This window comes from Diospyros lotus, chromosome 2, assembly GCF_014633365.1.
Source record: "Diospyros lotus cultivar Yz01 chromosome 2, ASM1463336v1, whole genome shotgun sequence".
NCBI lineage: Eukaryota > Viridiplantae > Streptophyta > Magnoliopsida > Ericales > Ebenaceae > Diospyros > Diospyros lotus.
This window is the reverse complement of record NC_068339.1, coordinates 45980490-45996816: the sequence shown is the minus strand read 5'-3', so window position 1 is coordinate 45996816 and position 16327 is coordinate 45980490. Positions and strand designations below refer to the sequence as shown.

General features: G+C 36.1%; 2 protein-coding genes across 2 annotated transcripts; both read left to right on the top strand.

Moving 5' to 3' along the window:
• The first annotated feature begins 366 nt into the window (after window positions 1-366).
• On the top strand, window positions 367-2840 carry LOC127795324 (guanine nucleotide-binding protein subunit gamma 3-like). The gene is made up of 5 exons (XM_052326926.1): window positions 367-671; window positions 1159-1211; window positions 1334-1378; window positions 1460-1498; window positions 2441-2840. The coding sequence occupies exons 1-5, from the start codon at window positions 525-527 to the stop codon at window positions 2670-2672; spliced, it is 516 nt and encodes a 171-aa protein (XP_052182886.1). The 5' UTR covers window positions 367-524; the 3' UTR covers window positions 2673-2840.
• Window positions 2841-2987: 147 nt separating this feature from the next.
• LOC127795323 (subtilisin-like protease SBT1.4) lies at window positions 2988-5687 on the top strand. Its single transcript, XM_052326925.1, has one exon. The coding sequence runs from the start codon at window positions 3040-3042 to the stop codon at window positions 5371-5373; it is 2334 nt and encodes a 777-aa protein (XP_052182885.1). The 5' UTR covers window positions 2988-3039; the 3' UTR covers window positions 5374-5687.
• The last annotated feature ends 10640 nt before the right edge of the window (window positions 5688-16327 follow it).

Below are 16327 nucleotides of genomic sequence, written 5' to 3'. Positions count from 1 at the left end.
TGTACCCTATAATTTTATTTTTTCTAAAATTTCATTTATGCCATTTACCAAATATCATTTTTGTTCTCGAATTATTCTCGATTATTACATAAGACATATATAAAAATATATCAATAATATTTTTTATATAAAAATAATATATAGCATGGTTCTTTTAACAGGGGAATTGATCATAGTGAAGGGCATGAATGTAATAAGAGCTCAATTCTGAAGGCCATGCATGGTACCATGTCAGGATGTTCACGTGCGGGGCATCGGTCAGCAGACCTAGCAGTAGGCTTGGTACTTTCAACCTACGTTCTGTCTCTCAACGCCACCCCACCCCACGCGCAAAGTACATTGCCCACACACAGCGCCACAGCTTCAGGCTTCAGATTGAGAGATTCTGATTCAGATTCAGATTCAGCACTGAAAGCTCTGGCCGCAACAGCGTTGGTCTACTGTGCTTGTCGCAATGAATACACTGCCAAATTGTGGCTCTCGCACTAGTAATTCGAGAGCACCTCTAGAAACTCGGTGGTTCGATGACTGTTTCTTTAGGTTCGGAGGGGCCGCGGCCGCGGCCGCGGCCGCCGAGTCCAAACTCGCCGCCGTCTTGCGCTGATTTGTACGGGAGGCGCCGCCAGCTTGCTAGGGTTCAGTTCCTGGAGAGGGAGATCGCTATTCTGCAGGTGAGCTTGCAATTTGTGGGATTTTCCTATGTTTTCATTGCAATGGAAGAGTCGCGTTGTTCTTTTGTGTGATAGCTATGGATTATTGACGTTCGGTAAATGATTTATTGAAGATTGTTGGTATGGATTTGATGATCTTGATTTTTGTTTCCTTTTCTCCATTGTTGCCATTTCGTTCTTAAAGCTTTTGTCGCAAATCTCTTTTCAATTTAGCTTGGATTGAACTGATTGCTGAACTCTTTTTTATGTATCCTGGAAAGTTATATGGTTCTAACTGTGTCCAGTCAAAACATCTGTGCTTTGTGCCATTCACGGATCAGATAAACTGAGATCAGATAAACTGAAATCTCCAAAATGCTGTCATGATCGATGGTTTTGCTCAAAGGCGCATGCAAGAATAGCACAAGCTTATAGGATGATAATTTGTTTGTTGTAAATTTCTTGTTCAAGAATCTCGAAAGCTTATTGAAGATTGTGGTTGAAACAGGATGAATTGAATTCACTTGAAGACCTGCAACTTGCTTCTAGATGCTGCAAAGAGTATGTTCAGCTTTCTTTCATAGTTACAAATGCCAACATTATTTGCCTTTTCAGCCCAATTTACTTCATTTTCAAGTTTCATGGTAAGTTGAATATTCTGATACCTGAACGGATCCTGTCAGGGTTGGTGAATTCATAGAAGCAAGGGCAGATCCTCTTCTATCTATGTATGTTTCTCTGACACAAACTTTTCCTTTTAATCTCATATGTAACAAGTCAAAACTTCTGTTCCTCTTTTGTTCAAGCAGAGATCAGGAGAGCTCTAGGTCGTGGTACTTCTGGAAGAGGTCTGCTACTGTTATTCTCATGACATGCTTTGTATCTTAGTTCGCATCTTATGCTCTAGAGTGGTTGATTCCTAAACATGTTTCTTCTTTGGCATTTTCTTTCTAATTGTTTGATTTATTGCGTAGTAAGACCAAGTTCTATCATGATCTTTCCATTGTGAACCATCTTGTAACCAAAAAAAAAAAAAAGTCATAATAAGCATTATTGAGTCTTAGGTCTCAAGTCTGAGTCCTATGAGTCTCAAATATTTTCCCCTAAGTCTTGTGTTGTCTTACAATTTTTGATTGAGTTTTAAGTGCAAAAGAGTTAATAACATTGCCACGAAAGATTAACATGTGTCTACTCAATGTCTTGGATGGTCCTTTTATAGTTGGTCAAACAATTGTAAGAGGTCATTTACTCAATTCACTATTGGGGCTGACTCATTTTGCTATTGGTCAGTCCCTTGACATTGGGCTTAGCTTTTCTCGTTAGCCAAAAAAAAAAAAAAAGCAAAAATTACCCTCATGACGAGACCCGGTAGTAAGAGATTATAATTGTTTCATCTTTTGTATCGGTTCCAACTAGAGGCGGAGTCAGGACCTTGGGTAAGTGGGGGTAGAAGTCTAAGCTTGTGGTTTTTTTTTTTGTGTGTGTGGTTGGGGGGGGGGGGGGGGGGGGGGCGGAGCAATTGCACACCCTCACTAACATGTAGTTCCGCCACTGGTCCGACCTTCATTGGGGTGAGTTCTCACATAACTTTGTGTGTACAGTTTGTGGTTATTACATATATCCATGAGATTTTCCAGTATTCATTTGAAAGGTGGTCACCACGGGTTCACGTCATTAAAAGGAAAAAAAGAAGAAGAAAAACCATGGTGTGTGTGGTATGTCTAGGATGACCTATTTCTTTGCCATGAACTAGTGAAATGGATTTGCTAATAGATGCCTGTTGGGAACAGGGGGAAGTCTTGTTTAAAATGGATTTGCTGCTTTGGGTGGCCAATCTGCTTCGCTTCTTGTTCATCGGGCAAGTCCATCAAGCCTGGCAGTTGCTGCTTGGAGAAGTCTGGCAATAGATGTTGCTGCCATTGCGAAATTTCGTCTGCGCTCTGCTCTTGGCCCTCCTCGTGTACGAAGGTGAAGCTTTGTTCCAAATGCGCCAGAAACTGTTGTATTCCTTGTTATTACTAGAACTGTTCGGTGTTCCACCACTTGTGACTGTTCTTTCCTGTTAACTTTTAAAAGAAGCTTCGGGCCACATAAATTCATTTATTAGTGTGTCAACAGCTGTTAAGAGTTATCTATTTAAGCTTCAGGCCACGTAAATTTGAGCAAGTATTTATAATACTTGGCTTATTTTAATCGATCCTTATTTGGGTTCAGCCTTCACATCCTTTTAATATCAAACATCGTGGTCGGCGTGGTAGCCATTGCCCGATACCTCTGCGACACGTCACTCTATGGATCATACGTTAATGGCCATAAATGGGGACCCAGCCCCGTTCTTATCTTCTTGTCCACAAATATTGAGGCTTTGGTCGACCAGAGACCACCAAACATGGCGGCCATTCCTAATCTCCACTTTTTCTTCTTCTTTCTGCTCTGTTTCGCTTCTCCGATTCTCTCAGTCTCATCAGAATCTTCCGATCGTCCATCGACGTTTATCATCCATGTGTCCAGATCGGAGAAGCCCCCCCGCCTTACCTCTCGCCGGAGTTGGTACTCCTCCATCCTGCGATCTCTCTCCTCTTCCTCAACCCACGCTTCCAGAATCCTCTACACGTATGACCGCGCAGTCCACGGCTTCTCCGCCCGCTTGACCGCCGCACAAGCGGCGGAGCTCCGCCGTGTCCAGGGAATCCTTGCCGTCGTTCCTGACCAGGCGCGTCAGATCCACACCACTCGGACTCCTCAATTTCTTGGTTTGACAGACAGCTTTGGCCTGTGGCCGAACTCGGATTACGCTGAGGACGTGATTATCGGAGTTCTTGACACCGGAATCTGGCCGGAACGTCCGAGTTTCTCCGACGATGGACTCTCGGAGGTCCCCTCCGGTTGGAAAGGCAAATGTGAGACCGCACAGGACTTCCCCGCTTCGTCTTGCAACCGGAAAATTATCGGCGCGAGAGTTTACTTCAGGGGATATGAAGCAGCGATGGAAGAGGAAATCGATGAGTCTGCTGAATCGAAGTCTCCCAGAGATACAGAAGGTCACGGAACGCACACGGCTTCCACGGCTGCCGGATCGGTGGTTGCTAATGCGGGCTTCTTCCAATACGCGAGAGGCGAAGCGAGAGGCATGGCGGTCAAGGCCAGAATCGCCGCCTACAAGATCTGTTGGAGCTTGGGATGCTTCGATTCCGACATACTCGCAGCGATGGATGAAGCGGTTGCCGATGGCGTTCACATAATTTCTCTCTCCGTCGGAGCTAGCAGAGCGCCGCAGTACGACCACGACTCCATAGCTATCGGAGCTTTCGGAGCCGCTCAGCACGGCGTGCTTGTTTCCTGCTCGGCCGGGAACTCTGGTCCCGGTCCTTACACTGCCGTCAACATTGCGCCGTGGATTCTCACCGTCGGTGCTTCGACCATTGATAGGGAGTTTCCGGCTGATGTTATTCTCGGCGATGGTAGGGTCTTCGGAGGTGTATCGCTCTATTCCGGCGATTCGCTTGGCGATTCGAAGCTGCCGTTGGTATACGCAAGCGATTGCGGAAGCAGGTATTGTTACTCAGGAAGGCTCGATGAAGCCAAAGTCGCCGGGAAAATTGTTATCTGCGATCGTGGAGGCAACGCCAGAGTAGCCAAAGGAGCCGCCGTGAAAAGCGCGGGAGGTGTCGGGATGATAATGGCCAACACCGAAGAGAGCGGCGAAGAGCTCATCGCTGATTCACATCTCATCCCAGCGACGATGGTGGGACAAATCGCCGGCGATAAGGTCAGAGCGTACGTTAAATCGGACCCTGCACCTACCGCCACGATTTCGTTCAGGGGGACCGTTATCGGCTCTTCGCCGTCGGCTCCAAGGGTTGCGGCATTTTCGAGCCGCGGTCCGAACCTTCGGACGGCCGAGATTCTCAAACCGGACGTGATAGCTCCGGGCGTCAACATCTTGGCCGGTTGGACCGGTTTCGTCGGCCCAACCGATCTGGACATCGACCCGAGACGGGTCGAATTTAATATCATCTCGGGCACATCCATGTCCTGCCCGCACGTTAGCGGGTTGGCCGCTTTGCTCCGAAAAGCCTACCCGGATTGGTCCCCAGCTGCTATCAAATCTGCCCTCATGACAACCGCTTACAGTTTGGACAACAACGGCCTCAATATTACAGACCTTGCCACTGGCGGCCAATCAACACCGTTCATCCACGGAGCTGGACACGTGGACCCGAACCGGGCCCTTAATCCTGGCTTGGTCTACGATATCGAAGTAAGCGATTACGTGGCGTTCCTCTGCGCCATTGGATACGATGCGCGGAGAATCGCAGTTTTCGTGAAGGACCCCGCTACGGTGGATTGCGGTGCACGGGGCTTGGCTACTCCCGGCGATCTGAACTATCCATCATTCTCTGTTGTCTTTGATTCGGATCGAAGAATGGTCAAGTACAAGAGAGTCGTGAAGAACGTGGGAAGCTCCGCCAATGCAATTTACGAGGCGAAAGTGGCTGCTCCACCGTCGGTGGAGGTGAGTGTTTCGCCGAGCAAGCTTGCGTTTAGCGAGGAGAACCAGAAGCTGGCCTATGAGATCACGTTCACGAGCACCATGGCGTCGGATAAGCTTAGTGTTGCTTCGGAGGGATTCGGTTCAGTCGAGTGGACCGACGGGACTCATCGAGTGAGAAGCCCGATCGCGGTGACTTGGCGGCAGGGCTCTGCGGCAGCGGCGATGTGAGATAGACAACTGGATGGTTCGATAATTGCATGCATTAGGTTGTTGGAGATTTGATGTTGCTGAGAATTCATTTGGAAGCTTGAAAAGATTTGGGCGTCATGCGTACCGCACTGATGATTTGTTGTATTGCATCTCAATTCCGTTCTATTTCTAATACGGCCAGTTGACTCTAGCGGCAGGACTTGTTTGGTTGGTGCAGAAAAAGAACATTTGAATAGAGGGCAATTTTCGCTTTTGATTCTATATTTGTTCACGTTATTTGCAAGGGGCCTACTGTTTTAATTTAGCATTTGGGTTCTTATAGTTTGATTTTATTTAAATTGTTTTTTTGAATTGGGTTACTAACTCACAAACACTGGCAAGGGTGGGTGGTGGGTGTTGAGGGTCGGACCTTGTCTTAAGACAGTTAGATTGGATCGGACTGGGATTGAGATTTTTAAAATTCTCATTAATTTATGGGATTTCTCTGTCTTTTGAAGCTGAAGGGAATGGGTAATTGGTGAATATGGAGATTAAAGAGCCAATTTACAGGAGGTTGTTGCCATTCAAGGACCCCTTCTCAAACCAGAGGGATGGTCTCGTTCTAGAGTTTGGGACTTTATAGTACATTATTACTATTGCTAGTTTGTATTATTGAATGTGAATACCACAGACGCATTTGATAAATCCAATTGCAAGGACCCAATTGAGCTTGAGCCTAGTTGAATAATCCAGTTAGAGTCTTCGATTAGAAAAAGAAGAATTGGGCCTCAATTTGAAGCCCTGGCCCGGTGGGTCTTCCCCACTTCAACCCAATTAAAGAAGAGGGAAGCTTAAAGCATTTGATTGGACCAACTGATTTATCCAATTTTGACCGATTCCAAACTAGAAAATAATTTCTTCACCATCTTCGTCCAATTCAAGTAGTATTAAATGATGATGCATCCTCTAGGAAAATAACTTCTGTTTTGAGAATAGGAAATCACTTTCAAAACACAGTATGAGCATTGTCCGCCTATGGCAATCCACTTTTCTTTGTTGCACTCTGTCAGTCTCCACCTGTGTTGCCATATTCGTCACTGTCTCCGTCAGGCTTTGCCTGTGTTGCCATCGCCATGTGCACCTGCATCGCCGCCGCCGCTCCCGCTCCTCCTCTCGCTAACTGTCGTCTACAGTCTACTATCCGGCCCAGTGTTCCCCTCTCGCTCTCTCTCTCTCTCTCTCTCTCTCTGTGTTCTTTACAAGGCAAAACAATAAAAAATATTTAAAAATTATAAGTGCCACCCAAACACTATAAATAGTATTTTACTAACATTTTTAGGTTATAGTCATACAACAAAAAACACATTTAAAAAAACATCTTTTAAGATATTGTTTTCTAAAAAAATTATTTTTCTTCATAAAAACAATTTTTTCCCAAATAAACGGAGGTTAAATCAATTAAGAATATAGCAATAAGTTGAAAACATTTGAATTTATCTTAAAACTCTAAATCGATCTATTGGTCAATTTTTCTCTGGTTCCAATGTATTTAGAGAGTGTTTGATTTATTGGTTTGACCTCTTATGAGTTATTCATTTAATTTATAAACTGTTAAGCTTATTTTTTAAGTGTTTGGCATGTTTTAGAAACTTAAAAGCTCTCGTACCAATCTTTAGCAAAAGCCCATCCCCTAACTTTTCTAAAAATGCTTATATGAGCTTATTTGCATTAATTGATTAAATGACTACATTATCCTCGCATATTTCACATATTTACACTTTAATTCCTTATCCTATCTCTACTATCTATCTATCTAAACCCATTCCAGTTTCTCCATTATTGTTGGTGCTTCCATCTTCTCTATAGAGGCCGTCAGCCGTCGTCTTCACCATTATTGTTGGTACTTCCATCTTTTTTATAGAGGCCGTCAGCCGTCGTCTTCAGCCCCATCCCCATCTTCGATTACCTCATTCTCAGTCATCGTCGTTGTCGCCGTCTCTCTCTAGTTTCAGCCGTCATAGTCATGGCCTTCATCTCTTCCATGGTAGTTGTTGCCTCCATCCTCATTAATTGTCGCTGTCGTCCATTGCCCGTCGCCTCCTCCTCTATCGACCAGTGCTCACGCCTTCTCTATGTGTATATATATATATATATATATATAGATTTAACATATATTTATTATATTAATATATTTTTTAATAATTATATATAATTTATCAACATCTAATGATAAAATTTTATACATCAATTTATAATTTATTTTTATTAAAAATTAATATTTTTATAAATTTTATTTACATTGATTAACAACATATTTATTTTCGTTTTTTTATCAATTTCTAATAACTTATAAGTTCTTTTAAATTAAATATATAATTATTAATTAATAATTTAAAAATATATTTATCTAAATATATTATCAATTTAAATGTTACCCAACTTTTAAACTTATACAATTTAAAAATTAAACAACTTAAAACCTTTCCCAAAAAGGGTAAGCCAAACACCCCCTTAATTTGGTTATTATATATATATATATATATGTGTGTGTGTGTGTGTGTGTGTTGCGTGTTGCTGCATTATTAGAGTAGCACTGTGAATAAATAATGTACATTATGATGTCTCTTTCTCCAGCAACTTCACGCATTAAATTATGTAACGTGTCAATTGGAATCAACATTCTTAAATGATAAATTGATGCCGTACAACCACCCACCCCCCCGGTGACATATCTTATGTCGTTTTTTACTTGAATTGAAAAACAAAAGAAGAAAAATGAAAGACTAAAATCCGATCTGAGTCTTGCGTTACCATCTCAATCGATTCTAACATTTTCTCTTTTGTTTTAATCGATAATTCGTGATTCATGATCGATTCACCTTTTCTTTTCTTCAACTAGTGACTAGCGATCAACTCATCGTTCTCTTTCTTATTTATTTTGATTAGGACCCGTGACTTTAAATTTTTTCTATTCAATTTTTTTTATATTTGTTCTATTTTTTTTGGTTTTTAGTTTGTTTAATTTTTGTATTTGTTTGGTGAGTTAAATTTAATTTTTTTACATAATTTTGATTTATTTAATTTTATTATTTCGATCGATTTGATAACTAAATTAATTATTTACACATCACAAGCACAAAAAAAAAAAAAAGAAGAAAAAGAAATTGTAATCCTAATATGCACAGGTGAGAATCTTTTGATTGTATTTTTAATCGTTTGGTTTAAAATATTTAAATGCAACAATACCCTTTTAACAACTCCGAAAAAAAAAGTGAACTTTTTGGATTTCATATTGGTTTTATATTTTAAAATAATAATAATAATAATAAAAATAACAATGTGGAGAGACTGTAGAATAAAGGTGTCGGGCAATTAATGAGGATGGGAATCACATGACAAAAACGTGACACCTATTGCTTCCTCTTTATGCAGAAAGATTAGATAGGTAGTGCATCCACCACGCCCACTCACAGTGCCACAATGGGCCCCCCACGTGCTTCCATGCTTTTAACCCCCCAATTCATATATATATATATATATATATATGCATGCTATTAGTACATAAAAAACTATACCTGAGTTATACATTTATATAAATGATTAAAATATACCTCACCCAATTATAAATTTACTTTCCCTTCTCTTGGAGGCCTCTTCTCTCATCTCTTTCTCCTTCTTATTGTCACCTCCAACAATTTCCTATTATTACCTCTCCTCTTGCGCAGAGAATACAGCAAGAGGCGAGACGAAGAGTTGAAGGCATCAAGAGAAAGGTGGTGACGAACGATTACAGAAGACGACCATAAAAAGGGAGAAAGATGAGAGAGGAGGCGACCAAGGAAAAAGAAAGTAAATTTGTAATTGGGTGAGGGGTATTTTGGTCATTTGTTCGTGTGTGCGTAGTTCAAGATATAATTCTCTATACGATCCATATATATATATATATGGCTGGAGGTTAGAGTCAAAAAGAAATCATGGACAAATTATCATTATAATGATATTGGTATAATAATAATTTCATAATATTAAGTACCTATTTATAGACATAACATTTATCTATAAATACATACAAAAAATAATTTATATAAATTTATATTTTGATCATAAGATGAGTTACGAAAATAAATTTTTAATTATACATGTGTTCCAATAACAGAGTTAACTTAGAATTATAGGTCACAATTATTACACACACACACATATATGTATATATTGTAATTTTTATTTTTTAAATAAATACTAAATAAATTTCAAAATTTTTGGACACACATGACTAAGATAGTCCTAATGGGGTTGAGCATCGACTTTTAGAACCACTACAAGTAGAATGATTCCCCATTGTAATGTTATGGGTTGTGTGGATATTAGTCAGGGAGTTGTATGCTTTTGTGGTGGATGTACAGGTGGTGTCCTTATTATAAGAAAAATATTATTTAAATATTTAAGTTTATATTTATAGTGATATGTTGTATTAATATTTTATATTATACTAATGTATATATATAAGATGTAAAATATAAAATATTACCACAAAATGTCAAAATTGAGCATTTAAATATAACATGAGTTTTCTTTTTATCATAAGTTGAATCGTTCGTGAGTAGTTCGGTATTCGTTCATTGAATTTTCTTATTTTATTATCTCTAATTTGTAACTGGGGTCAATTTAATAATAATTGAAGTTTCATTTGTTTTTATTTTTTTGAAATATCCTTAATATAATGTTTTTGTTAAAGTAAAAAAAAATTGTTATAAAAAAAATTAATATACATATTTTTGTATTCTCTAATATATATATTAAATTTGAACATTAATTATAGAATTAATAATTAACTAAATATATTATTTTTAATAATTTAAATAAAAATAAATAAAATAAAAACGAGAATAAAGTTATAATTAAAATGAATCTAATTATAATTCAGACAATAGTGTTGGAGTGACGAAAATTAGCAACGATAATGAAGACCGGTTGCGAAAAGGAAGAGAAGAGTATTTTATAAATTTTATTCTTAAATTATGAGACTTATTTTTAAATTCTACTTATTTTAATAAAATTTAAATTAATATATAGTTTTTTTGGCATATTAAACATAAGAAATTAAAATTACTTCACAAAATTTATTCATTCCACGAGGGGAGGGGTTAGGTTAGACATTGGTGAAATGTTTTGACTTTTGAGTCATTAAACTGGGAATAGTCGTTGGTCAACGGTCAAAAGGACGGGTCGGTGGCGGTGTTTGATAGGTCAGTAAAAGGATCAGTGAGGTCAAAAGTCCTCAAAAGTCAGACGCGAGAAGCGTCCACATTGGCCACTTGCTGGTCTCTCTGGAGCCCCGGTTTCCAATATAAGAAAATTAAAATATTCACCCTCACTTTCCAAAATTATGAATTTACCCTCAATATCCCCTTTGAGAATGCTCTATCATAACGTGACACGTGTTTTGCTAGCCGTGCCTTGCTAAATACCTGTGTTGTGTCAAATCCTTAGCTAACCGGTGAATCTGAAAGGCCTAAAGGATATTATTCCTTTCTACCCAAAAAAAAAATGGTGATTCGACACGAACTCGTTACGATAAAGAAGGGACTTCAGATGGTAGTTGACACCTACAGGTATTTTGATACTTATAAATAAGTAAGAAAGTAAATTAACAAAGTGTTAATAGATTAGAAAAAACATACATTGACTTTTACTAGAATTGATTTATATAGAATTAGAAAGGATCTCCAACATACATGCTTGCATCGAGTATTACATTAGTGATGAGATTAGATATTTGGCGTTGATAAAGTGTCCTGACGGTGGCATAGTATCGACATGATATTTATTAAATGCGGATGAGATTTGTCATTAATGAGGATGAGATCTGAAACGAGCGCAAGAGTACTTAATATGAGACGACAATGATAATGTTGTAGACTAGTGTAGGGCCAAGATTAGGTCAAGATTTGTCTGAGGTTGGGCTGTAGGGCGAGGATTGAGATTAGATCGATACAGTTCAAATATCAATTAGGGATTTCATCTAGAATCTTATTTATTATCTATGATACACAAAATATTTCAGGAGTGTCATTTTGATGCTTTTAAAATGTTTTCATTTTTTAAAAACTAAAAAGAGTCAAAAAAATGTTTTGGGAACGATTTTGCAATTTCAGATACTTATTGGGACCATTTTATAGTATTAGAAAAATATGGAAAATGCGTTTTTGTTCATAAATAAATTTTCTTCTCTAACTCAAATTTTTTAATTTTTCAAATCCCGCCGAGAAGTCAGCAGATCCAACGGCGGCAGATTGACGAGAGAAGGGGGCTGTTTGGTCCGAGGTTGTCCACGTCACCGTGGGAATGGTCAATGCAAATCTTTGACTTCCAATCGGAACTAGACACGATCGATGGTCAACAAACAAATGACGAATGTCTTGCTTAATAATATTATTATTATATATTTCTTTTTTTCATTTTTATTTTCACTTTTTTTTGGGTCCCCATAAATAATAATTTATTCTATTCGCCACGAAGGAGTTTTTTATTATTATTTGAATTTGAATGGTTTATTGTTGTAAGGTTTAAGAGTTTAAGTAAAAGACTATTTGATGATGTTTTAAAGAGAATGGACTCTAATAATGTATCATAATGGGTAAGGTTTGTACAGATTTAATCATCGAAAAAAATCAAAATCAAAATCAAAATTAATATTTTTGTTTTTGTATTTTTATATTTTTTTATGTGAATATTTAAATTTTTTGTTATTTTAATTATATTATTAAATGTGTATTTTTAAATCAATTTAATTCATATATTTTAATGTGTATTTCGAGTCAATTTAATTTATATAAAAAAAATAGAGTGATAAGCCAATTTAACTATTTTTTTTATGTGATCACTAAAATTTTTTGTTATTTTGATTACACTTTTGGACTTATATTTTTAAGTCAATTTAATTCTTATAGTTTGACTCATTTTTTATGTGGTAACTTAAACTCTTCATTATTTCGATTATATTATGGAATCTATATTTTTAAATCAATTTAACTCATATATTTTGATGTTAATAAAATATGACATGTATTTTGTTATCTCATTTTACCTTTTTTTTATACATGAAAATATATGGATTAAATTGACTTAAAAATTAAATTTAGATGTGTAATTAAAATAATGAAAATTTTAATTTAAAAATAAAATTTGAAAATATAATTAAAATAATAAAAAAATTAAATAATTATACAAAAAATATAAAAATATAAAGAAAAGAATATAGATTTCGCAAATAAATTAAGTAAGGTTTGTTGGTACCACCTGCCCATAGCCCTCGTCACGCCATTGAATAAATGGACAGTCAATTGCTGATTATTTGTATGCATGATTGACTATCAATGCGTTTGGTTGCCTGTCTCTGTTTGTTTCATCTAATCTAGTACTGGCAAACACGCCCTTGACGGGCAAAGGGTTTGAACGGTCACGGATGGACAAAATATTTTTCTTGAAAGCATGATTTTATATTATTGTTTTTACATCACATAAATATGATTGGTGCTACACTCTAAAATTATCAAAATATTTTTTTTTTTTAAAAAAGGTTAATCCAAGTTGGTCGTGTGGCTGAATCTTAAGTTCTTTAAGGCCCACATTCAATTTCCAAAGTTCTTTAAGTCCCACGTTCAATTTTTAAAAAATTAAGGGTTTGTTTGATAGGATGAAAATTTTAAGAAAAATATCAAATTTGATGAATTAAATTTTATTTTTGCTATTTGACACAGTATTGCATTTTTTTATGGAATTCAATTCTATTGTACAACTCTTTAAAATATATTTTTGCCTATTTTTTATAAAAAAATGATTCCAAGGGGTGGTGGTTTTTATTTTTCATATAAATTGAAAAATATTTTATTTTCTAACTAAATGTAATTAAACACAACTAAGGGTCTTTTTGATTGGCCACATTTTTCATAAAAAATGACAATTTTCTATCTAAAATCTAGCTTTTGGAGTGCTTGATTGGCCAAATTTTTCATGAATTTTTTTTTCTCACTTGTGGTCCCGTGACCTTATTTTCTTACTTTTGTTAGAATTCATTTTATTGGGGGGGATGGGGGTTAGATTTGATTTTTCATGGAAATGGAAACCCACGCTGGCCACCACCGAAGACCATGCTAGCCTTCCTCTTCCACCATTGGCGATTGTAGGGCCATCAATGACGGCAATGGGCAAGGAAGATGGCAACGGGTGGCGAAGGCAATGGGCAATGTCACCGGCGATGACAGTAGGCAGTGTGTGAACGACCATGGCAGTAGCAATGATGGCTGTGGGCGACGTCTGTGGGCAAGCAATGATGGGTGTGGCTAAAGTTGCTAAGCAAGTTGATTATTTTTTATTATTTTATGTATGTATATTTGATTTATTTTTTGAATATGCGTATATTTGATTATTTTATATAGTTGATTATTAATTTGTGTATTTGATTATTAATCATCTACGTGTGTGTATGTGATTATTTTTATGAAAAATAATGACAATCAAATATTAAAAGTTAGAAAAGTATAATAATATCTAGGCAAAAAATTAAGACTGTTAAACACCTTCAATTAATATTTTATCAAGAATTTAATTATAGGTAATTCAATTGTCTAAAAAATATTTTCTTTTCATACAAATTTCATACTTGTAATTAAACGCACCATCAGAGTAAAATAGAGAATTCAATCTTATTTTTATAAAGTTTGAGAAATTGTCTTGAATTATTCATGAGATACGAGCTTTGAAATCTCGAAATCTACTCCGAGCCCCTCGCTTCCAATTACTAGAAGTATGAATTTTGTTTTCAAATACAACTAGTGGTTCACCCATGCGATGCGATGCATGGATATCGTAAAAAAAAAATAATAATTGTTAAAGTGAAAGTTATATAATTTAATAGTTACAATAAATGAAAATCACAATAAAGAAGTAAAAAATAAATAAAATAATCGTATTACAATCATAAAAATACAACAAAAGGATTACATATTTTAAAAGATTTCCTTATATGCATTCAAGAATAGACGAACAATTAAAAGCACATAACTCTATCCTGAAACCATGTAAAAAAATAAACTTAAATTAACATGTAATACAATAAACAATACGTAAAAAATAAAAAAATTACACAACAACAGGAAAAAAAAAGAAATAAACTATAATCAACCTCTTTATTCTGAAATATGCATTCAAGGGTAGATGTTTTTTTTTTATTTTTTATTTTCATGTGTATTTGTCTCATATGTGTTTACCATACAAACTCTCAAGGCCTAATTTTTCTTAGTTGCATTCACATCACTCATTTGACAGAATAGTGGTGTTATGTTACACCAGAAGACCAAACTGAGTAAAAAAATACGGTTAAATTTTACTAAATAAAAGTAAAGAATAAGAGAAAATTTGAGAAGAAGAATCGAGAAAGGAAAAGAGAGTAAATGGAAGGGTTGAACGGGAATGGAGAGGAAGAATAGAGAGATATTTGCTTTCTTTTATTAATTTATCTTTCTTCAAATTCTCCTATTTCTCTTAATTTATCAAATTACATGCCACCATTAAGTTTCTCTTTTTTCCCATGCTTTACCACATAATTCGAATCTTACTCACTTAACATAATTTTCAAAACACAAATTTAATTTGCATTTAATTTCTCTAAGTCCAACATATAACATATCTTCTGTAATACCCCGAGAGCCCAGAGAAGTTAGGATATATCGAAGATAGTGTAAGAAAGGAAACAACACCAGCTGGATACCTTTTGGGCTGAATGTTGGCAAAGAACTCCCAAGTTAAGCGTGCTTAACCTGGGGTAATCTAAGGATGGGTGACCCCCCTGGGAAGTTCGTGTAGGCCCATCAGGATAAGTTGTTCCGGTCCTTCCTATCGCTCGAACGGGATGTTACAGGTGGTATCAGAGCCGACCCTTGGCGAAAGGCGGTCCGATGAGGGCGGGGAGTGGCGCCGGGGCTTGAGGGCCTGTACAAGGAGCGGCTTCTGGCAGGCTTCTAGGACGGCAGCCCCCAAGGGGAGAAGGTCTGGGACCAGTTGTAAGGTCGCATGACGAGGACGTCATGTGCTCAAGGGGGGGAAAATGTAATACCCCGAGAGCCCAGAGAAGTTAGGATATATCGAAGATAGTGTAAGAAAGGAAACAACACCAGCTGGATACCTTTTGGGCTGAATGTTGGCAAAGAACTCCCAAGTTAAGCGTGCTTAACCTGGGGTAATCTAAGGATGGGTGACCCCCCTGGGAAGTTCGTGTAGGCCCATCAGGATAAGTTGTTCCGGTCCTTCCTATCGCTCGAACGGGATGTTACATCTTCATAGTAAACTAAAGGGAAAAATAAGAATTAAATAAATGACAATAATCAATTAAGTTGAAAAATAAAATTATGACATTTAAAATTATAAGAAATAAATTTAAATTAATTAAATTGTATGTAAAATAAAGATAATTTAAATAATCAATTAATTATATAAATAATAATAATCAAATTTTCAAAATTAATTATTCATGACTTTACATATTTCTCCTAACAATTAATTACCATATTTAAGACTGGTCAAATTTTTAAGGAAGCAAAAAAAAAAAAAAAAGTTAAAAAATAAAATGATAACATTTAAGTTATATATAAAATTATAATATTTAAAATTATAAAAAAATTAATTTAAATAAATTAAACTATATATAAAATAAAGATAATTTAAATAATCAATTAATTATATAAATGATAATAATCAAATTTTTAAAATTGATTATCCATGACTTTACATATTTCTCATCGCAATCAATAACCACATTTAAGACATGTCAAATTTTTAAGAAAGTAACTCAAAAAAAAAGTTAAAAAATAAAATTATAATATTTAAATTATATATAACCTTTAAAAATATAAAAAATAAATTTAAATTAATTAAACTATATATAAAATAAGAATAATTTAAATAATTAATTAATTATATAAATGATAATAATTAA